The sequence below is a fragment of the Nomia melanderi genome, chromosome 5 (genome assembly GCF_051020985.1).
Source record: "Nomia melanderi isolate GNS246 chromosome 5, iyNomMela1, whole genome shotgun sequence".
NCBI lineage: Eukaryota > Metazoa > Arthropoda > Insecta > Hymenoptera > Halictidae > Nomia > Nomia melanderi.
Genome location: NC_135003.1, coordinates 18103134 through 18125795, shown reverse-complemented (window position 1 = coordinate 18125795; position 22662 = coordinate 18103134). Strand labels below are relative to the sequence as shown.

The following is a 22662-nucleotide window of genomic DNA, read 5'->3' as shown; positions in this document are numbered from 1 at the left end:
GTATAAAAAAATAGATTTGTTTCTATGGAAGATTGTTTATATGGAAGCAATAGTAATAAATTGAATTGAATATAAGAAATGAATTATACGAATGACTGTAAGTGTCATTGATACAAATAATAACCTAGATAATTATACAATAAATAAAATGTGTCATATACTTTAATAATTCCACAGAGAAAGAGTTTTCTTTGTTTTTATGTGTGAAGATAATAAAATAATTTGAATACTTGGAAAAAAAGATTGAATTAATATATTCTTCACTTTAAGCATGCTAGCTTAAAGAATGGCACACGAACTTTTTTCACGAAAGGGATTAGACTTCTGAGATGAAAAACCAACCAACAAGCAATCTTCTTGTTCATGCTCGGTGATATATTTCATAATATCTTCCACAGCTTTGCTGACTGTAATCCTCTTTAGAGCAGCTTCACGACGAAGCTGCTCTGTAATTTGGCGTTGTTGTTGTAAATTTGTGATCACCATATCCATAACAGTTGCAGACAATAAGATTTTCTATCAAACATTTGAAAAATATAACATATTTACTTCATGCTTTCTTTGATGTTTTCATTATTATAACTGGATAAGCTATCTATATATTTTCCTGAATCAATTTTTTAATTTCTATTCACTTCTTGTATCAATAAAGTAGAAAAGTGACAAAGAACTTTAATGAGTTCCACCAAACGGAAAAATTTATTAATTATCGCTTCCAGTCGGAAAAATATTAATTATTTGATAAATTATATACGCAGAAGTACTAAGAGATATATATTTATTACTTACCAATTTTACAACAGCTTATAAATACGTAAATGTCCGTTTTTCCTGAAAATTCTCAATGTTTATCAGAGCTTATAATGAAAGCCTATCCCTTTAGGCTGGTTTTCATGGCAGAAATATCCTTTATTGTCATTAAGACTCTTTTTAATAAATACGTTTGTTAAATATTCTACTATAAATAAAACATTTACGCTTGAGATATTTTTAAGAATTTAATTTCATACTTGTTAAATATACGATTATCTACAAGTACTAATTTATTTTTATATCGCAAAAATTATAAAGCATTGCCGGTAATAGAAGTTTCCAGAAATAAATGCGTAAAACTATCAAACTCATAACATAAAGTGTCTATCATTTTATTTACCTACAACGTTTTCAACTTAATTGAAATTCTTTATATCAAGTACAAGAATGACATAAAATTTACCATAAAATTATGTCTGTATTCAATTTTTCTTCAAATCTTCATTTAAATTTAACTATTAATACTACGGCGAACATAAGAACCTCCTCGATGGTATTACACGCATGCGCGCTATAAGTTGTCTTCGAAATAAGACCGAAGTTTTGCTTGAATAAAGGTGTTCTGTGGTAGAATATCAATTGTGAATCGCACGTGAGCAAGAGATCGTTTAATTTCCAAAAATTATGGCTTTACACGTACCAAAGGCACCGGGCATAGCCCAAATGCTCAAAGAAGGAGCCCGTGTAAGTTGAGGAAATCGTCTGTAATATTTTACAATAGATATTTCCCATGTTTCTGTAACATGTTATCGAACCACGACAGAATAATGTTTTCCTGTCGATGTGAATACGATGAACGTTGCCTTTTATAGGCATAATTCATTCCATATTATTCAAGCTATACTAAAAAGTATATTTCTGTTGGATAAACTAAAATTTCTCATTTACTCCTTTTTTCTTCCCTTATTACTTTAGCAGTTCCTTACCGGTTCATAGCCTATAAGTTGTCAGTTTAATTACAACGAGTACGAACAGAATTCGTACATTTCAATTAATTAGGATTCGCATTCCAATGAATATTTTATTCGTTATTACAAATATTCTACATTTTATTATTGAATTATACGTTATATATTAATATATTCATAAAATAAACTTATTAATAAACTATGAATATACATATAATTTTAATTTTTTAAAACAAATATTCAGTGATTAGCTGCCATGAAATTAATAATTTAATATTCTTTTTGCCTTTGTATTAGTATTTTTCAGGTCTTGAAGAAGCTGTATATAGAAATATACAAGCTTGCAAATTATTTGCGCAAACTGTAAGAACTGCATATGGACCAAATGGCATGAATAAAATGGTTATTAATCATATTGAGAAACTATTTGTTACTAATGATGCTGCAACAATTATTAATGAATTAGAGGTTGAACATCCAGCTGCAAAATTATTGGTTTTGGCATCCAAAATGCAAGAAGCAGAAGTCGGTGATGGTACAAATTTTGTTATAATCTTTGCTGGAGCACTTCTTACTGCTGCAGAAGAATTACTTCGTTTGGTGAGATATTTAAATATTAATATAATTGCTGACATTGTTGCTCAATATCATAAAATGACATTTTAATGTAATTTATTTTATATTAGGGAGTTAATATATCTGAAATAATTGATGGATACGAAGCATCGTTAAAGAAAGCTTTGGAAATATTACCATCACTGGTTTGTCATGAAATTAAAGATTATAGAGATGAGGAGAAAGTTAAAGTTGGGATAAAGACAGCTATTATGAGTAAACAATATGGAAATGAAGATGCTCTCACTTCGCTTGTTACAAAAGCTTGTGTATCTATTTTACCTGAAAAAACTACTTTCAATGTAGACAATGTACGTGTCTGTAAAATACTTGGCAGCGGCATATCTAGTTCTGAAGTTGTACAAGGAATGGTATTCAAGCGACAAGTGGAAGGGAATATTACAAAAACGGATAATGCCAAAATTGCTGTTTACACATGTGCAGTAGACATTATGCAAACTGAAACAAAAGGAACTGTATTAATAAAGTCAGCAGATGAACTAATGAAATTCTCTCGAGGAGAAGAATCTCTATTAGAAAGTCAAATAAAAGCAATTGCTGACAGTGGAGCTACCGTTGTAGTATCTGGAGGAAAGTTTGGTGACATGGCATTACATTATATGGAAATATATAATTTAATGGCTGTTCGTATACCTAGCAAGTTTGATATTAGAAGATTATGTAAAAGTGTTGGAGCTATTGCATTATCAAAATTGGTAAATAATTTTATTTTACATATTTCATTATTGCAAGAATAAAAAATCTTTATAAAAAAATTCTTTTACATTAGATACCACCAACAAAAGAAGAGTTAGGGTATGCAGATTCCGTATATATTGACGAAATAGGAGAAACTATTGTAGTGAAATTTTCAATAAGTGGCAAAGACAGTCGTATTAGTACCATAATCGTTCGAGGATCTACTGAAAACTATATGGATGACATTGAACGTGCAATCGATGACGGTGTAAATACGTTTAAAGGAATAACAAGAGATGGACGATTTCTTCCTGGTGCAGGAGCTACTGAAATCGAACTAGCATCACAGCTTGACACTTTTGCAGACACCTTACCAGGTTTAGAACAATATGCAGCACATAGGTTTGCAACTGCTTTGGAAATATTCCCAAAAACTTTAGCAGAGAACAGTGGAAGTCATGCTCCTGAACTTTTGTCAAAACTTTATGCAGCCCATAAAGAAGGCCAAAAAACTTATGGCTTTGATATCAATGTATGTTTCTAATTAATTCATTTAAAAACATTTCTTTTAAAAGAACATTACGAATAAATGTCTATTTCTAGGTAAAGGGTACAGAACTCGTCGATGCAGCAGAAGCTCAAATTTTAGACTCATTCTTAACAAAGCAATGGGGCTTGAAATATGCCGTCGATGTTGCATGTACTGTTCTTAAAGTCGATCATATTATAATGGCGAAACGTGCCGGAGGTCCGAAAGTACCAGGTGGCGGTGTTCATGATGACGATGAGTGATAATATATATAAAATCACCTTAATTCCTTTAACCTTTATGTTTAACTTATAATGTTGCACTTCATTGGCTTTCAGTGAATTGATCTTAAATATCATATGCGAAAAGTATTTGTAAAAATGTTTATGCAATCATTTACGTCATATAGATATGATATTACAACGCTTCAAATTTTTTAACACGTAACAATTCATAAACTAAATTAAAGTATGCGCTATTTTATACTTTCCTTAAAAAATAAATACATTCAATCCTGATATATTTAATAAAATTTAATTATACTATGTTACTTTCTTTCTTTATTTTCCCTTGACTAATTAATTGTAACAAGAAAATATAATAAATATATTAGAATTAGCAATATCATTTTTTAAATTTGAGATGTATTAAGCAATGTTAAATGAACATGATGGTACATGAGTAGTAAGAAGAAATTTGTAAGTTTGATAACATCTTAAAATTGAGGTTAGTATTATGATTACTTATCTATATTAAGTGCCTCTTAAGGTATAGTGTTTATATTTTTTAATGAAAAAATCAACTTTTTAAGTCAAATAAAATTGAAAAAATGTAACTTTATGTATGTACAGTAATTATATAATTTAAGGAGTGATACAGTGAAATATTTATTTCTACATAATCACACTAAAAAAAGATAATTCTTATCTAATTATGTTATAGTAATGTACACTTTATTTAGAGGAGATAAGGCACTTACATAAGTCATACTTCTATAATATAAAATTTTCTTTACTACAAGTAGTAATAAATCTAACTTTAAAAGGAAACAATCAACATGAGTCTAAAGTTTGCTACCAACTTGTCCTTCATGTTTATGGAGACACCATCTATTAAAGAAAGATACAAATTAGCAAAAGAAGCTGGTTTTAAAGCTGTGGAAAGCGGTTTTCCTTTTGGTTTTTCCATTAATGATGTATCTGAAGCTAAAAAAAATGCTGGCATTGAACAAATTCTCATAAATGTTTACACAGGTATTTATAAACAAATAAAAGAGAAAACATATTGGAAATTATTATTTCAGCTTTTTCATAAACATTACATTAAGGTATTTATTATAATAGGTGATGTATCAAAAGGAGAATTAGGATTTGCAGCAGTCCCTGGAGAAGAAGAGAACTTTAAAAAGAGTATTGATACAACAATCAATTATGCAAAAGCATTGGACTGCAAAATGTAACAATATCTGATACACTAATTAATTATAATTACGAATCTCTATGTAAAATTGAATTTCTAACTCATTTTGTATCTGTTTACCAGAATCCATGTAATGTCTGGTAAAGTGAATGATCCAACACATGTTAATGATGATGTATATGAAAAGAATCTTTTGTACGCAGTTGAGAAATTTCAGAAGGAAGGAATTACAGGTGTTATTGAACCTATCAATAGTATTACTGTTCCAAATTATTATATGAACAGTTTTGAAAAAGGTAATCATGAAGAAGTAAACAAAATTCATCATGCTAATAAATATTATCGTTATTAATATGAAATTTTAATACAGGTTTAAAGATAGTGAAAAAAATAAATAATCCAAGTTTAAAATTATTACTCGATGTGTTTCATCTACAGCAGATATGTGGAAATATTACAAAAAATATTAAGGAACTTTTGCCTTATATAGGTACAGCTTAATTGTTATATGCATATGTAAATAATTGGATTACTCATTTCTTTTTTTCGTTTGTAGGACATGTACAAATTGCTCAAGTTCCAGACAGACATGAACCTGATACTCCTGGAGAGATAGATTATAAATATATACTTTCTGTCTTAGAAAAGGAAGGATACAATGGATATGTCGGTTTGGAGTATCGTCCAAAATCATCTTCAGTGAAAGGATTAAGTTGGATGCAAAAATATGGTTACAAGTTGTGATAATACTGTTTCCATACAAAATAATGATTATTGTATTCTTTAACATTACATAGGAAAAGAATAAAGAACATTTTACAAACATTACATGCATTTTAAAATGTGTCATATTTTTTACAATTAAATTTTTATTATAAACATTATATACATACGAAAAAAAAGCAATTGAATTTATTTTATATATATATGTGTGTGTGTGTATTAATTGAATAAATGCTTTATAATAATTAATGTATATTGTCGCAATAATTAGTTTGTGTTTCCTGTTATTTATAGTAGACACAAAAACAATGTATAACGAAAGTTTTAATACCTAAAATCAAATTTCCTTTACTTATTTTACTTATTGCTTGGTAAACTTATATAATATGTTCTTTATTTAATAATTCATTTTTTTCAATTGCCTGAAAGGAAATATATTTTAACTATTTGTTATTGTATTATACTATAAGGTTTACAAAATACATAAATGTTTAAAAACAGAAATATACAATACAAAAAATGCAAAACAATGTATTAGTACAAAAAATATGAGATGTTTAAAGGAAATTGTTCTATGTTTGCAAGCATGTTACATGTATCAGTCAAAAATTGACACATTGTAATCAATTATAATATGTACTACTGTTGTCATTTCTACTATACACATATGGTTAACAGTTTACGAAACTGTTTATCATATTTTGGTAGAAACAATTGAAAGTTTAAGCACAATATGTGTTCAGTAGAAATTCGTTAATTGAATTCCTCCTTTATTAAAATTAAACATATAATTAAATTAGTAATAATGCGGCTAAAACCAGTAATAGTTTTGAATAAAGTAGTTATACAAATTTTTAAAATCTTTGAGACAATAGTTCATTTGTTTTAGTATGTCTGAAATAGGAAATGTTTCATAGTTTAAAGCAATTTTTCCAATTCTTCATGTATTTTGACAATTATATAATTGTCAATAATTTCATTAATAACCACGGTATTTCTATTAATATTTAATATTCACTGAAATCTTAACTGTGTATTATACATGTCTGTAACATTCACGGCAGTAATTTCTTTTAGTTATAATTTACATCGATCATTGTATCAATTTTTCATTTTCTTATGCTTTAAAGATAAATAATCTTTTAATAGCAACTTATTAGCATTTAAAGACGAAGCCATTACAAAATACAATAACAATTACATATGCTATTATGTATAATAGCTTCACCATTAATGACATTGCATGTTCGAGTCAAAAAACCTAAGTAAATTATTATGTATTTTAATTATTGTAATAATTTTCCCGTTAATGTACGTAGAATATGATGTATAAGACTGTTAAACTCTGTACTATACGTAGTCTTTACATTAACCCTTTGTACGAGGTAAACTCGTTAACAGGGTCAATAATTTATCTGATAAGAGTTTTGTTCATAGAATACTTAGTTGCAAAATAATGATACATTTGCAAAGGATTTATGTAGAGACTTTGAAATCAGCCTTTGTTAAACATTAACAAAGAGCTGTCTGTCTGTAATAAAGATGAAGGAAATTTAACTGCTGTGTCAAACAACTTCGGTTGTATCCACCAGTGGTTGATTTGCATCTGCAGCAAAACCTATTACAGTAGTGCTGTAAAATATTCGAAATGTATTTAATCAAACTCAAAGTTATTAATACAATACTTTCAGATATTTTTAAAATCGTAATTATAATTTTAGTAATAAACAATAATGTAATTATTTAACATTAGCATTTCACTTATAAAAAATAATGTTAGATGTTAGTTTCTAAAAGCTGTAAAAACATGAACACATGCGACAATACAATTTTATTATGTACAGTTTCAAAAATGTTCATATTGATGATAATTCCAATAAGTTTCTCACATTTCTAATTTCTATTTTGCATACCTTCCTTACAAAGAGTTCTGCTGTCTTAGACATTAATTCGATACATGTGGGAGTAATATCTTTAAACATAATATATATAAAAATGCTTTTGAATTTTAACTTAGTAACATGATAAGTTACAGAATGTTAAAACAGATTAAATGTACAATTAACACCATTCTATTTAAAGAACGAGAATTGTGGATTATTATATCAAAATAAGTATGTAATCATATATTTTTGAATAAATGTATAGTTATAATTTGAATCAATTAGGAATGATTACAAAATACATTAGTAAATTCACACATATATAAAGTTAAAATATAATTAGATTTTATAAAATATGATATGCAGAGTCACATGCGTTTTTACTAACAAATAAGCAATTACAATGTTTCAGTTTATCATTTTCATGAGTAATGAAAGAGATAAAATTACTGTAGTTAATTTTAAAAGTGTAAATAGAATTATTAGATAAAAGTTGAATTCTAGAAATTTTGTAATAAAACGATTTAATTGGATTAAAACATACAATCACAGATGTAACAGACAAATGTACCTTAAATTTTTTAATTATTTATTAATTTTATTAGCATTGTACGATAGAACATGCGTATCTACAGAAGTGAGAATAATCTACAATCATGCATAGCAATCAACTCTAAAAACTACATTGGATACATTAAATTTTAACTGTATAGAAAAATTTGTTCATATTCTACAAATACATACAATTTTACAACATTACCAATTTATTCTTCTGTTTTTTAGTTATGGTTTTATTGTATAATAGACAGTAACATTTGATATTTATCATGTACAATATTTCATATGTATCCTGTACACTGACAGATACACAAGGAATGTAATTTTATTAATATATAGTTCATACAATCTTTATGGACTTCATTAGGCGTAGTTCTTTATCTATAGTTTTATCATACAAATTACGTTTGTACTAAGTATTATAAAAATGTACATTCTCCATTTGACATTAGCCTATTCTTAAACAAGTATACACATTAAAACACTGATCTCTTTAGTTTAAAAAAATCTGTATAATGGAAGTTGTACTTACATAATGTAAGAGTTCATAAACCGTTTATCGATTAATACTCATAATCAAAATATGTCACACTGTTAAGAAATAAAATGATTAAAATATGTTAGCTAATTAACCCTTGAAATCTATATCCACCATATATTTATGACACGAAAAAGTAGTATACCTGTTTTTAATAATATCTGTAAATTTCTACTTTTAATAGTATATATTCCTTTCATTAATGCTTGACACTTTGATTAAATTTATAAGGACAGTGTAGAATAAAGGGTTCACATTAACAGTAACTAATTATTTGTCTTAATCATGTATACAGCATTAAAAATGTTCTAAAATGAACACTAACTTTTGTGTCATGAGGCAACGATAATAACTCATTAAGAAGGAAAAGAAGAATAGTGTAATGTATAAGCTCATGTGAATTATAGAAGTATTCACAGGACCAAATCTATTTCTTTTATGGATGTTATAGACAGAGTAATTGCAGCTAACAAAGCTTTGCATCAGGAATACTGTAGCATGTTGTTGGACACTGTATTTAATTGCACAGCCTCAACGTAGGGATTCAAACTACACAATACCTGCTTGCGACCCATAAGGAGGTGGAGAGTCAAGCTCGGTCTCATCACCCCACTGTTGGGTAGTATGCCCCAACAGAGTATGCGTGTCTTCATTGCACAGCCGTTCAGGAAAGTTTACCCCATCGCCAAAACTGTAACCCACACCCTACCTTCTACTCGATGTTATCCCACATGTACTCAGAAGTAGCGTAACTACTCGCTTTTAAATATCGTAGGCTCGGAATTTACCATGAATTTTAATCTTTAAATATAAAAGTCTTTTGCACAGTTGTTTGTGACTTATTATCTTCGATGTGACAAATTTACAGAAATAATGTTATAGTTATGCCACTTCTAACAATTTATTATGTATCAGTCTGTAGGAACCAGATGCACAATACCTCTCAAAATTGTAAGAAATTTGTAATCATAATCGATTAATGCACAATATGATGCATCTACCTAAAAGAAAGAAAGAACACGTGCACTGTTTAAATATCAATTTAAAATGAAGCTAATACCTATTTTTAAATCCGTCACAATTAATGCTTATCTGCAGATGAATTGTACAGACACAGATTTAAATTTATTTATAAACGCTGTTATAAATACCATCAATGTCAAACATATATGTCAAATATTGTACAGACTTAAAATAGTGATAACAATATCTTTGAATGTAATATACATATTATATTCTTTAATGTATTGTCGCAAGTTAGGTTTATATTGACTACAGTTTTAAAATTGCTTAGCAACATATTTTAATAAGTATGAAAGCACATATACCATGAGTGAACAAACAAATAAAAGGCATGGAGTAAACATTTAGTTACAGTGCCCAAGTCATAACTTTGTTAGTATTATTACAAATAAAATATCAAAGTTAATAGTAACTGAACAAATTTTACGAGTGTAATAACTACTCTTTATGATATTGCTATATATATTAGAAAAAAAATATATGAACACAATGGAAATAAACAGTTGCATGCATCAAGAAAGCAACATGTATGCATGTTCATTACTTTGGAACTCTGTGTAGAATAAACAGGAAAGGAAAATATTTAAAACAAGAGATGTTTCCTTTATAAATTAAATGTATAAATCTAAACAGAAACAGGAATAAAGAAAATAAAACAAAAATATGAAGAAAATGTTTTCCTTTAAATAATTATATACAATAACAATTAATGTTACTATTCAATGAACTATGAACTGCCTTTCAATCAATGATGTTATAATGAGTTCCATAGTAAAAGTTATTACAACTATCAATTTGACATTTTACACTTTTATAATGCTGACCTGTTTCGAGTACTGCCCATGGAGTCGTAAGTATTGGGTGGGCCTTGATGTTGCGCGCGTACTGCATACGTGACACCGTTTCCAAGACTAAAACACAGTCAACGCACCCATCGCGATTTAACTAATTAATATAGTTACTATTAGATAAAATAATGCAGTATAATCAATTGAAATATTGAAGAAATTTATAATGAATAGTACCTTGCTAATAGAGATAATATTTTTGTCTTTTACTTCCTAGTTTGATGTTAAACGAAATGAAAAATTATTTTATATGATTCTGATTTTTAAGGCAGTTTATAAATCTATATATATATATATATGTATATTTACAAAGTATAACACTTTTTATCATTTTACTTTACCATTTTCTTCATTTCATATCTTATCTGTGAAATGATAACTTCTTCCTGAAGTCATACTACATGTCTACCTGAGTCATATATCAAAGAAGGAGTACGATATGTATACGATACGTATAAATAACGCTACAGGTTGAATGTAGTTTTATAAGAATTCTAATTTTCTATATATAGTCACATTTAATATTTAAAAATTCCAACATCTGTAATGAGTGATATCTAACATCCATGGATATACACTAAATTCTACTTTGTATATTTTTTGTACATATATGTAAGTACATACTTACAATTCATGCTTATTACATAATAAATATATTATTACACACAAAATAAGTATGAAATGTAAGTAGTTAGAAAAATTGCATTAGTTTTTCATATTGTGCAAGTGGTTCACAGTTTAGTCTTAAACATTTTATATTATTATAGTGAAAACATTGTTAAGAAATATAACACTTGAGTCATGTTTAAAAAACATACCTAGTAAAAACAGGAAGGAACCATAGTTTAGGATTATCACCGAACACTTCTTGAAAATTATTGTACTTTCCAAGACTGAAACCATCTTTATCCTTTCCTGTACGGAACATAGGCGGTGTAAATGCCTCTGAAAATGTATTATAACAAATAATATTTAAATTATCTAAAATGTTATACAGTGTAATAGGACATGCTTTTTATTTTAACATTTTATTTACCTAATGTTGACCTATTATGTAAAACCAGATAACAATGGTACAGAAAAAGAGAATTTAGGCTAACTGTGAACATCAATGCCACAAAGAATAAGAACAGAAGATGAAATCTACCCATTCCATCCAATTCTCCCTGAGTAATAAATGTTTGTATCATTATAGGAATAAAATATCAGTTTTAAATATAATAAAATAGTAAACAATTGGATTAAACTGTTGTGCAGATTTATACTTACTTTGCAAAAACGTATAAAATACTGTAAAGATGTAGCAGTAATGAATATACAGTAAAGAAGAGCATACGCCAGAAACAACATGAAGAATTTGTAGTTGTGAAAGCCTACGCAGTTATTTACCCATGGACAATGGTGATCCATTTTTAAAACACATGTCCTGCAGACATTACAATGGTGTGCTCGATCTGGCTTAATTAACTGACATTTCTCACAGACACGTATTACTAAAAAAAGTAATATATATGAAATACGTACAATATCCACCAATGAATTGTTGTCGCATGACTATTGATCATAAAAAGTCATATATTAATTACATTTTAAAAGGACTAAAGGACTATAGATACATAAATAATTATATGAAAAGGTAAACAAACACACCTCCTGTAATGGTAAGATTTGTGACTGGAAGATCTTGCGCAAATCTTTCTAAAATTTGTCTTCTTGCTTCTTCAGTTTCAGCTTGTTGAAATTTTATCATTTCTACATCTGGTATTCTAAACTATATAAAAATATACATGTATATATATATATGTATATACATAAAGCATTTATATAATGTAATAATTACTACAGAATTTAAATTTTACCTTATCCGGTATTATTACTAAATCTGTAAATACAGTTTGCCAATACGACCATAAAAACATTAGGAATAAGGCATGATAAAAAATCAGGTAAAAGGCTGTCAACAAACAAACACAATGTAATTAACAATTTTAAATAAATATATTTCTTATTCGTAAAAATATTATTTAATTGTATAAACAAAAATTTACATACCTTTTTGAACATAATTATCTACTGTATCTAAAAGAAGAAAAACAAGATTAATAGCAATATATAACTTGCATAATATAATCAAGTATTGATACACACAGTGTTTAAAATTAAAAAGTTGAATAGGAAAAGTGGGCAAATTAAATAATATTATTAAAATTTAAAATATCAAACTGAGACTAAGCAAACTTTTTAATAATAAAACCTTTAATTTTTTTTAATCGATTTTGATGTAAAAATTGAAAATTATACTAGAAATTATTTCCAATAAAAATTAATATTTTTATTTTATTCATCAAGTATATGTTTCATATGGATTATGGATCTCAATATGGATCTGGAAGTAAAAGTCTATGTAAACAATTCCACTCATAAACTCATACAGATTGTACACAGCAATAAGAACATTTTTAGATATTGTAACATTCGGTTAAAGGAAACATTAATTTATTGTTTGTTCTGCGTGTATTCAATCTTTCTTTAGGCGACAGATTTGATTATTTATTATAAACAAACAGTAAAAAAACAGAATTATTTAAAGAAACATTGATGGTAACGATAAATGGTGTTGTTGGGTATGTTAGAATCGAAAAATGGTACTTACAAAAACATAACTGCACCACATAAGCATAATACGACCATACGATAATCGTTAAAATGAAAATAACTGGTATCCAGGTGACCGTCTTCATAAACCACCAACAAGATCCGTCTTGCTTTCCCATTCTATTTACTGTTTTGCAGATATGCATTTGTGCACAAGATTATTCCCCGTTTACGTATACATTATTTTTTTCATAATCAAAACTCTGCATCGTCGCGGACACCTTGTACGAAGCACATACATGTAATTCGATGTTCCATCGAAACACAAGCCATTGTACACTGATTCACTTGATTCGTTCCGCCCTAGACGACATGCGTGATAAACGATAAACGAATATTCCTAGAAAATTAGCCTTTCGTGTATCGTTTAAATTTCCTTCGAATCGATCATCAAACAGATTTAATGATTACAGAATTAACTAATAAGTATGGAAATCTGTTATTGTCATGGATACATCAACTTATAATTCATATCGATAACTGCTTTTTTCTTTTCCCATTCTTTCAAACATAAAAAAACCAAATTATATATTGAAAATGAATCTTCAAGCTTGGAGTAACTAAATGCATATGCATAGAGCTGAAGTACCACTTACTTATTTATGATTATGTTGGTAACATGATTGAAAGCATCGTTTACATTAGTTGCAACTTTCCCCGCGCCAGTAATTCAAAAACAGCCATGGATCATATGAATAAACCATAATGGCACTGCGGAATTGCCTTAAAGGAATTTTAAAAGATATAAATTGATCCGTTAAGAGATATATTTTAAAATGTAAATACATGTTTAATAATCTGTAATGCTTAACTAAACTAAACTGTAAATTTTGTACGTTTATGAAATATACAGATATGTAACAAAAGTCTAATTATTACATTATTGTTCTATAACTTTCAAGTTACATATACTTAAGTTTCTACATAAGCATTAGTGAAGAATACGATTATTCTCTTGTTTTGAATACATGTTTATTTAATTAAAGCATTATTATTTACAGTAAAAAATATATTGATATATGACTAGATTACAAATGTATGGAATATATATTTCCATTGTGCGCATTCGCCTAGAAAGTAGCGTAGCAATATCTTTAACTTTTTTTACTGTGATTACATATATTATTTCCTTTATTATATTTCAATTATTTACAGACATTGTTAAATCCAATTTTTTCTGGCTTTAAAACTTCCAGTTTCAATTTAAGTACTGTAATAATGTAGCAGGCACTAATACAATTTTATAAATTTTCATTTAGAAACACGATATTTAAAACTTAAAAAAAGTAGTATGTCTTCAAAAAAAAACAGAAAAATTTAAATATTTACATTTGAAATTAATTGAATTTCACCAATAAAGCCATTTGGTGACTGTATGAAATTTTTAACATGTAATACTGGAAAGAATATAGTAAATTAATCATAATACTCAATATATTAATTGTGTATATAAATTTAACTTCTAAATTATATGATTTCAAAGTATATAATTTTGGAAAATATGATATTTCTACGTTATGAAGAAAGTCCTCTATGTTTCCTTTTTATTCTAGCATAGGGACCAATATCTGGATCAGTAACAAAGTCGTACAAAACAGAAGTCCAAGAATTATGTTGTGGTAAATTATCATAAAATTCGGGGGCTATTCTTTTCACCTGAAAAAAGTGAAAAATTAAAAAGAATTTATACGGCATTAATATTGTTAATTTAATGTTTTTTAATGAATAAAAATAATCTATACTCACCTCTGGTAATCTTGAACCAGGAACAGCAGGAAAATCATGATGTTCATTGTGATATCCAACATTAAATGTAATCCAATTTAATGGACCATAGTAACTGTAGGTTTCGAAACCTTTTTTATACATATAGTGTTCTGATATAAAATGGCCAGCTACAGGATGTAAACCCATAGCCAATGCTGAACCAGAAAGTAAATAAACTAGAACTTTTCCACCTGCACAAAATTTAGCACGTATATAGTATTATACTCATATTATTATTCTTAGATAAACATTAATTTTACAAATATTTATACATACATTTGAATGGTATTTAAAGAAACTTAAAACTTACCAAATAAATACCATATGAACCCATCAAATATAAGTTGTATTACTAAATTAATAAACTCCATGTATGTAGGTGCCAATGGATAAACAACTAGAGGCCTAAAGGCATAAAAAAATGGCTGTAGAAGTACCCAACAGAACTTTCCGAATGTTGTGCAAAATAATTTGGCTTCTATTAATGTTGGTAAATCAGTATCCAATACTTCATCTCCTTGATACTATGGATTACACATTAGATTAATTATTAATCTAATTTTGTAATAAAAGGTCATATTGTATTTGTGTACTTACACGATGGTGTATAAGATGATATTTCTTGAAACTAATAGACACTGGTATACCTATAGGTAAATTGGCAAAATATCCAAATAATCTATTGGCCATAGGTCTGGAATGACCAAAGGCAAGATTATGTGCTATTTCATGTATTGCTGAAATATCAGAATATATATTATTAATATATAAATATCATAAGTTTCAAAAAAAGAGAAAAATATTATATATCAGAACTGCATAAAACATGTAACCGAATTATCGTTTCTTAACTGTTTATGAACTTGATTAGACAATATCTAATACTTTATCTGCGCAAGTGGCATCACATTCAACAAATACTAATGTACTTCGATTGAAGCATACCTATACATTGAGAGTTATCTTGGAAAGATACACTTATTTCCTCTTCACTATAGTCTTAATAGTAACCATATCTTAGTCATAGATTAAATTTTATGTATTAGTAAATAGAAGTTATATGTACCTAACATAAGAGAGTGATTAATCACCCCTCCGAAACAATATGCTACAAGGAGAAGCATTGGATAGCTCAAATCTTTTACAAAATACAAGGATATAAATTGAGTTAAAACCAATCCTGTGACTATCCATTTGAACATTGGATCGTATCCAAACAGTCTTTTTATTTGCGGATATTTTTCTGAAATGGAAAAATAAATGTTATATTTTAGATGCAAAGCATTTATTCATTTCATACGAGTACGCGCGCGGATGTGTGTGTATGTGTTTGTTGACTGATTAATTTATTTCTGCTCTTACATTGATAATGGTTTGATGTGCTTTGAATAACATAATTGAAATTAGAATAAACAAACTAAGCAAAAAAAGAAAATTACACGTATACTATTTTGTGTTCATACCCAATATTATTTTACGCCGTGATGCATGCGGTTCTTCCGTGTAAACCCATTCGAAATCGGTCCTCGAAACATACTGACCCATCCTTGCATGAATAATATTTTTCTAAACTTCAGTAAGTTTTTATTTAATACAAAAAAATTCAAGCTATGTAACATATAGCGATCTTACTTACATTAATACATACTAGCAACTATACCATACTCGAGGACCTTTCATAACCGGCGGAATTGCCTATCAGGAATATTAATCATTTAGGTTCTGATTACAGCGCGATCTGTCATAAGAAATATAAACATACGCACGTCAGATACGTCAAGTGCTGGAAAGCTGGCACTCTCGTCTGAGTGGTCAGATTCTGGTTCTGGTATATGATTCGCTGAGACACTCTCACGCACCAATCGCGTCGCGCGCCAAAGAGCGCGAAGAGTTATCCTATGACGTCACGAGTGCCAGCTTCTCAACACTTTCTTCGAAACAGCGGACGGTATGTGATTGTTTAATAAGAGCGTCATAAAAAAATCAAGTTCAAAATCAAAAGATATTTTAAAATAGATTAACATTCATTTTTATTAAACTTACATATGCAAATCTTTAATATGCTTTCTATTTATTTTCATAATGATATGCTATATTCTTCGTTGCAAAAATATTAAAAATTTTTAAAAGAAATTTTGTTTCACTTCTCTGGCGGTAAATTTTGGAAACATAAACACAATTGTTATAGATAGTTAACAATGCGCGCGGTAGTAACACGTATTTAGTTACTTCGTTCCATACGTAAGCGAATTTGATGAAAACGGCATTAGGTTCGGTAGTCCGTTCTCCAGGAAACGATATCCACTCTACAGTTCGCGAAAATCTATGCCAGAATGTTTTAGTGCTTTCGGTTTTTTTGTTTTCGTGCAAAGTGAATATGTCAAAGACCGTGGCGATGTGTAGTTAGCGTTAAGTCGAAGGCAATTATAATTGTGAATTATAGGCGCGGGTATCGATGAATCGTTATGAATTATTAATAACCAGGTGGTCATAGTTGGATTCACGACATGGCATCTCGCAGGTGAGGCACGTTTTTATAGTTGCATAAAAGAACACGTAATTATTATAATTCACGGACGTTCGCTGAACAGGCCTACTTATTTATCAGTGTTAACCGCGGATTCGTCAAACTCGGAGGTAAGGTGTACGCATTTAAATCATTTAAAACCGTTGAATTTTCAATGCCTAAAAATGGGAAGAACAATTCTAATTTATACAAATATCCGTCATGGATATTTCTAGATGCAGATATTCACACTTTTTATTAAGTTAATTATGTGTGTTCTCATATAGTTTGGAATCGAAAGTTTAAATTGTTTAAGCAGAACTTGTAATTGCGTTCTACAATGAATTCTCTTGTACCTCCTAAAACACGTTTAATTATTGTTATCATCTTTATTTTAATTTACATTAGTAGTTTTCATAGTTAATAATTCAAATAAAATTATATCTTCTACATCTTATAATGTTTCACATTATATTTCTAATGTTTTGTCTTTTAGAATTTATGTTGGAGCAAATGTTTTGAACCATTTATACAGTATCTACCGATTTCTGTAGAATAGTGTTTATATCGTATAATTATTGTTTTCATACAACTTTGAGGAAAGTATTAATAATGACATGATATTTGTTACAGATGGTTTCATCCCAATATTTCGGGTTTAGAAGCAGAGCGTTTATTAATGGAACGAGGTTATGATAGTTCATTTTTGGCACGCCCAAGTTCATCCAACCCTGGTGATTTTACATTATCTGTAAGGTAAGAGCATAGTATACATTGTGTTTATTATCTTCTCACATAATTGTACATATTCTTGAGAAAGGATTGACTCATGATAGTTTTATAATCTGTGTTTTTGTATTTTCATCTCAGACGAAATGGTGAAGTAACTCATATCAAAATACAAAATACAGGAGACTTCTATGATCTTTATGGTGGTGAAAAGTTTGCCACGTTATCTGAACTTGTGCAATTTTATATGGAAAACGGGGGACAGTTGCGCGAGAAAAATGGAGAAATTATTGAATTGAAGTATCCTTTGAACTGTGCAGACCCAACAACTGAAAGGTATTTATTTATTCAAAGCGAAACATAGCTATTGTTTCAACAATAATTATAACAATAAGTTTTGTCATGCATTGGAACATTTTTTCTTGTGATTATTACTTCAAATGCACGCATATAGCATGGTATGTGTTAATAGTAAAATATGGGTAAAGGTGGTTCCATGGCCATTTATCAGCTAAAGAAGCAGAACGTTTAATGCTGGAGCGAGGTAAAAATGGATCATTTCTGGTGCGTGAATCCCAAAGTAAACCTGGTGACTTTGTATTATCTGTACGCACAGATGATCGTGTTACACATGTTATAATACGATCTCAGGTTAATTATATCTTTTATTACATGTTACTTACATATATCATTTTTTCAATACTTTTCAATTTATTACAATGTATAATTATAACTTGTGGCATGTTGATATTGAAAGGTAACAAATGTTATAGGATAATAAATACGACGTTGGAGGAGGTGATAAGTTTGACAGTCTAAGTGATCTGATAGAATACTATAAACGTAATCCAATGGTTGAAACAAGTGGAAGTGTTGTTCATTTAAGGTAGGAACTGCATAAACTCAGTCACTATTTATACATGTATATTTTTCTACATATATTTATTGTCTATTTATCAAGGCAACCTTTCAATGCTACCCGTATAAATGCTAGTGGCATCGAAAGCAGAGTGAGGCAGTTGCATAAAGAAAATGGCTGTTCAAATGGATGGTTGTGCTGGAATGGAGCCACCGGTAGTAACGAAGTGGGAGCCGGACGTGGTAAAGGAAAAGCTGGTTTCTGGGAAGAATTTGAGTCACTGCAACAGTTGGAATGTCGTCACTTATTTTCTAGGAAGGAAGGTTTACGTCCCGAAAACCGCGCAAAGAACCGATATAAAAATATTTTACCTTGTAAGATGTTTTCTAGTTTGGTTGTTCTTAATTGTTTTGATAAATAATTGTTAATTTCCATATAATTATTACGTAGTTGATCACACAAGAGTACGCTTGAAGGATGTAGATCCCAATGTTCCTGGAGCTGACTACATTAATGCTAATTATATTAGGGTAAATTTTTCTGCATGAGTTAATATTTGTTTTTCTCACATGTACTGAAACTTGTTTGCACATAAATATTTATAGAACGAAGAAGGGGACGGACAACCTAACGCAGTCATTACCGTTGGTGACGGTGGTACATTTAATAAATGTTATATCGCAACACAAGGTTGCCTTCCCAATACAATACCAGACTTCTGGCATATGGTATATCAAGAAAATACCAGGGTAATAGTAATGACCACCAAAGAAATGGAGAGGGGAAAAGTGCGTTACTTGAACGAAAATACATCTAAATTATTTAGAAGTTATGTATTTATACATGCACACGCATATACATATATATTTATTTATTTTAGAATAAATGTGCTCGTTACTGGCCAGAGGAAGGCGAAGTTACAGAATATGGCGGTGAATGGAAAGTACGTGCTTTGTCTCGCACTTCAACAGCAGATTATACACTACGAGAATTTATTTTACATGGAAATAAGCCGTGTTTTGCAGAATCTAGGAGGATTTATCATTATCACTTTCAAGTAATTTAATATCAATTTTAATGGAGTAATGGTAATGTTCTTATGGCAGAAGGCAACATTGTCGGTCATTTTAATAAAAAAAAAAGTATTTTGAAACATACTTACAATGCTGTTACTTCTCTATTTGAGCAATGTCTTGTACAGTAAAAAGTAGATTGTGACATGTACATTAAACTTGTAGGCATGGCCTGACCATGGTGTTCCTTCAGACCCTGGGTGTGTATTAAATTTCCTTCATGATGTTAACGCAAGGCAAGAATCAATTGCTGCGTCTCTAACATCAAGTGGCCAGAACGTGCCTAGTATAGGGCCAATTCTTGTGCACTGTAGTGCTGGAATTGGTAGGACAGGAACATTTATTGTTATTGATATGATTCTTGATCAAATTAAGCGGCATGGTAATATTCAATTCATAATATATTCTGTATTTTATTATTTTGGTATAATTGCTGTGCGTTTTTATAAAACTTTATAAGCATTCTATTTGCAGGTTTGGATTGTGAAATTGATATTCAAAGAACGATTCAAAGAGTACGTTCACAAAGGTCAGGAATGGTTCAGACAGAGGCACAATATAAATTTGTGTATCTTGCTGTATTACACTATATTGAAACTGTATCACAGAGAATGCAGGCAGAGCAGGTAAACAAATATATGTAATTAGCTTTACCTATATGTATATATATATATATATATATCTCCAAGTGATACTCATACATGTTTCTTTAACGTCTTTACAGAAGTCTCTTCATTTAGGTCGAGAATATACTAATATTCGTTATAAAAGTGAAACAAACGCTACAACAAATATTGGTGACATACCTATACCTACAAGTACTGCATCGACTATTACAACGTCAGCACATTTCACGTTATCCAGTCCTATCAGTAATTTGAGGCCAAAGTAATTCTTGTTAATATCAGTTGATTATCGAGATCTTTGAAAAGCAGAGAAGAGGCTTTGTTACTCTCATCACATGTGGTTTAAAGCTTTGATATTATTCTCGTAACATGATCTGTTTGTAAAAATTTCATTTTGCGAATTGTTCAATCGTTTCTAATATTTCTGAACATGTACACTATGTGTTCAGAATACATATTGAGTGAGTGAATGAATGAGTGAGAGAAAGAATAAAAGAAAGAGAAATAGAAGGAGAAATTTAGTTGCTTGTATCTGTATGCAGTGCACAGTTTTAATTTCGAAACGGTGATTATTACTTACAGCATGTTCGTAAAGACATAAGAGAAAAAAAAATATATATATATATACATATATATATAAAGTAAAAGATTATAATTCCAACATTTTATAGTTGATCACTTAAAAGTAATTAGCAACGTTTTAAAATTAAAAATTGTATTATAAAAAAAATGAAGAATATTTTTATGGCAATTGAATTGCAGTAATATTCCAGAACATTCGAATGAAAGGTTTTACTAATAATTATTTCAAGTATATTACAAATATATCATTGCTTTCATACAATTAGCTTGCTATCTGTATTACATCAAATATTAATTAGGTAACAAATTTATCTGAACATAGACGATTATTTTTTATGCTTATTTCTAAGAACCAATAGTAGAAAGGCTTTTTTATGGTATACATATTTTCTTGAATATACAACGAAACTCCCTAAAGTCTCTTCAGTTTCAGGTGTAATATTATATATTGTACCTCAAAATGTATAATGATATTTGTTTTTTTTTCTGTATTGTGATTATATAACTGTACAAATTTTGTTAGTAATATCTAGGACTGACTTTTATATAGAATTTTTCTTTTAATATTTACCCAGGATTATGAAACATTTATTAATTGTAAATTTTAACATATTAGAAGGCAGAACACGCTAAGATGAAATACATATAAATAATATTTGTATTGCAATTAATGATTGTTAATATTAAAATAATTGTACTTAATTATATTGTTAAACATTATTGGATTGAACTCTACTGAATCAGTTGTGTAGACGAAAATAGTATATAAAATAAGAAAATGTAAAAATGTCGTGTTTCAAATCATACAAGAATTTAAACTAGCACAATATTTATAATCTTACATCTATGTTCTAAACATTTTTATTAGATTCATTTTCACGCTTAAGTAAGGCTACGTAGAAATTACAATTTTTTATAAACTTACTACATGCTTCTGCTATGTATGTAAATTTTTCAATTTTTATACAAGTTCATATTAAATTATGTACACATTTTAATATCAGTAATATTTTTTTTATAGACTTTTTATATTACGAATTACATAAAACCTTTACTAACACATTATACAAATTTATCCATAATAACTCTTAGAAGTATACATCTGAGTGGGTCCTGCCTTGCAAATTAAATCAATAATTCGGTACCTTTAAAAATATTTTATAATATTATTTTGAAACCAAAACGAGAATCGCTTTATTTAATTGTGTAATATATTTTTTTTTAAATTATTAAAATAAATTTTTAAATGACATTGATTTTTTTATATGGTCACATAAAATTGTCTTGTTTGACTAATATTTCAGAACGT

The 22662-nt window shown here is 28.7% G+C and overlaps 6 protein-coding genes across 15 annotated transcripts; 3 read left to right on the top strand and 3 right to left on the bottom strand.

The window, feature by feature from the left end:
• Positions 1–146: 146 nt before the first annotated feature.
• On the bottom strand, positions 147–958 carry Ggamma1 (guanine nucleotide-binding protein subunit gamma-1). The gene is made up of 2 exons (XM_031971125.2): positions 790–958; positions 147–516 (listed from the first exon to the last, which is right to left on the bottom strand). The coding sequence occupies exon 2, from the start codon at positions 490–492 to the stop codon at positions 280–282; it is 213 nt and encodes a 70-aa protein (XP_031826985.1). The 5' UTR covers positions 493–516; positions 790–958; the 3' UTR covers positions 147–279.
• A 361-nt stretch (positions 959–1319) lies between these two features.
• On the top strand, positions 1320–4114 carry CCT8 (chaperonin containing TCP1 subunit 8). The gene is made up of 5 exons (XM_031971111.2): positions 1320–1497; positions 2019–2321; positions 2408–3052; positions 3127–3567; positions 3639–4114. Exons 1-5 carry the CDS (start codon positions 1438–1440, stop codon positions 3825–3827), a joined length of 1638 nt encoding a protein of 545 aa, XP_031826971.1. The 5' UTR covers positions 1320–1437; the 3' UTR covers positions 3828–4114.
• Positions 4115–4145: 31 nt separating this feature from the next.
• On the top strand, positions 4146–5809 carry Gip (hydroxypyruvate isomerase-like protein Gip). Of its 2 annotated transcripts, none has more exons than XM_031971123.2 (6): positions 4146–4290; positions 4610–4817; positions 4908–5019; positions 5107–5279; positions 5354–5473; positions 5540–5809. In XM_031971123.2, the coding sequence occupies exons 2-6, from the start codon at positions 4622–4624 to the stop codon at positions 5725–5727; spliced, it is 789 nt and encodes a 262-aa protein (XP_031826983.2). In that variant the 5' UTR covers positions 4146–4290; positions 4610–4621; the 3' UTR covers positions 5728–5809. The 2 variants fall into 2 exon arrangements, with proteins under 2 accessions (XP_031826983.2, XP_031826984.2); XM_031971124.2 differs by lacking the exon at positions 4146–4290 and adding an exon at positions 4294–4332.
• Positions 5810–5881: 72 nt separating this feature from the next.
• LOC116424560 (palmitoyltransferase ZDHHC2) lies at positions 5882–13759 on the bottom strand. 5 transcript variants are annotated; one of them, XM_031971119.2, is made up of 9 exons: positions 13210–13757; positions 12609–12635; positions 12416–12510; positions 12207–12327; positions 11826–12049; positions 11593–11722; positions 11375–11501; positions 9246–9376; positions 5882–7338 (listed from the first exon to the last, which is right to left on the bottom strand). In XM_031971119.2, exons 1-9 carry the CDS (start codon positions 13355–13357, stop codon positions 7328–7330), a joined length of 1014 nt encoding a protein of 337 aa, XP_031826979.1. In that variant the 5' UTR covers positions 13358–13757; the 3' UTR covers positions 5882–7327. The 5 variants fall into 5 exon arrangements, with proteins under 5 accessions (XP_031826979.1, XP_031826977.1, XP_031826981.1 ...); XM_031971117.2 differs by lacking the exon at positions 9246–9376 and adding an exon at positions 10533–10619 and having other exon boundaries at positions 13210–13756; XM_076367536.1 differs by lacking the exon at positions 5882–7338 and adding an exon at positions 10533–10619 and having other exon boundaries at positions 7345–9376; positions 13210–13759.
• Positions 13760–14164: 405 nt separating this feature from the next.
• ifc (delta4-sphingolipid-FADS-like protein ifc) lies at positions 14165–16789 on the bottom strand. Of its 4 annotated transcripts, none has more exons than XM_031971243.2 (7): positions 16627–16789; positions 16442–16549; positions 16045–16221; positions 15576–15715; positions 15289–15502; positions 14958–15169; positions 14177–14867 (listed from the first exon to the last, which is right to left on the bottom strand). In XM_031971243.2, the coding sequence occupies exons 2-7, from the start codon at positions 16521–16523 to the stop codon at positions 14727–14729; spliced, it is 966 nt and encodes a 321-aa protein (XP_031827103.1). In that variant the 5' UTR covers positions 16524–16549; positions 16627–16789; the 3' UTR covers positions 14177–14726. The 4 variants fall into 4 exon arrangements, with proteins under 4 accessions (XP_031827104.1, XP_031827103.1, XP_031827102.1 ...); XM_031971240.2 differs by having other exon boundaries at positions 14179–14867; positions 16615–16778; XM_031971242.2 differs by having other exon boundaries at positions 14178–14867; positions 16442–16721.
• Positions 16790–17262: 473 nt separating this feature from the next.
• Positions 17263–22605, top strand: LOC116424621 (tyrosine-protein phosphatase non-receptor type 11). 2 transcript variants are annotated; one of them, XM_031971239.2, is made up of 13 exons: positions 17263–17499; positions 17587–17615; positions 18118–18240; positions 18355–18549; positions 18702–18864; positions 18987–19099; positions 19175–19446; positions 19523–19602; positions 19678–19860; positions 19953–20129; positions 20311–20527; positions 20620–20771; positions 20870–22605. In XM_031971239.2, the coding sequence occupies exons 3-13, from the start codon at positions 18164–18166 to the stop codon at positions 21035–21037; spliced, it is 1797 nt and encodes a 598-aa protein (XP_031827099.1). In that variant the 5' UTR covers positions 17263–17499; positions 17587–17615; positions 18118–18163; the 3' UTR covers positions 21038–22605. The 2 variants fall into 2 exon arrangements, with proteins under 2 accessions (XP_031827099.1, XP_031827098.1); XM_031971238.2 differs by lacking the exon at positions 17587–17615 and having other exon boundaries at positions 17265–17499.
• Positions 22606–22662: the final 57 nt, after the last annotated feature.

Coding starts and splice junctions, on each gene's coding strand:
- Ggamma1 (XM_031971125.2), bottom strand. CDS start 492: ATGGATATGGTGATCACAAATTTACAACAACAACGCCAAATTACAGAG.
- LOC116424621 (XM_031971238.2), top strand. Junction 20,130..20,310: donor TTTATCATTATCACTTTCAA/GTAATTTAATAT, acceptor TTAAACTTGTAG/GCATGGCCTGACCATGGTGT. Junction 20,772..20,869: donor AGAGAATGCAGGCAGAGCAG/GTAAACAAATAT, acceptor ACGTCTTTACAG/AAGTCTCTTCATTTAGGTCG.
- ifc (XM_031971243.2), bottom strand. CDS start 16,523: ATGGGTCAGTATGTTTCGAGGACCGATTTCGAATGGGTTTACACGGAA. Junction 15,503..15,575: donor ATCATCTTATACACCATCGT/GTAAGTACACAA, acceptor TGTAATCCATAG/TATCAAGGAGATGAAGTATT. Junction 14,868..14,957: donor CTGGTTCAAGATTACCAGAG/GTGAGTATAGAT, acceptor CACTTTTTTCAG/GTGAAAAGAATAGCCCCCGA.
- Gip (XM_031971123.2), top strand. CDS start 4,622: ATGAGTCTAAAGTTTGCTACCAACTTGTCCTTCATGTTTATGGAGACA. Junction 5,280..5,353: donor TATGAACAGTTTTGAAAAAG/GTAATCATGAAG, acceptor ATTTTAATACAG/GTTTAAAGATAGTGAAAAAA. Junction 5,474..5,539: donor GGAACTTTTGCCTTATATAG/GTACAGCTTAAT, acceptor TTTCGTTTGTAG/GACATGTACAAATTGCTCAA.
- LOC116424560 (XM_076367536.1), bottom strand. CDS start 13,357: ATGCATATCTGCAAAACAGTAAATAGAATGGGAAAGCAAGACGGATCT. Junction 11,723..11,825: donor ATTTTATACGTTTTTGCAAA/GTAAGTATAAAT, acceptor TTTATTACTCAG/GGAGAATTGGATGGAATGGG. Junction 11,502..11,592: donor ACATAATAGGTCAACATTAG/GTAAATAAAATG, acceptor ATACATTTTCAG/AGGCATTTACACCGCCTATG.
- CCT8 (XM_031971111.2), top strand. CDS start 1,438: ATGGCTTTACACGTACCAAAGGCACCGGGCATAGCCCAAATGCTCAAA. Junction 1,498..2,018: donor TGCTCAAAGAAGGAGCCCGT/GTAAGTTGAGGA, acceptor CCTTTGTATTAG/TATTTTTCAGGTCTTGAAGA. Junction 3,568..3,638: donor CTTATGGCTTTGATATCAAT/GTATGTTTCTAA, acceptor GTCTATTTCTAG/GTAAAGGGTACAGAACTCGT.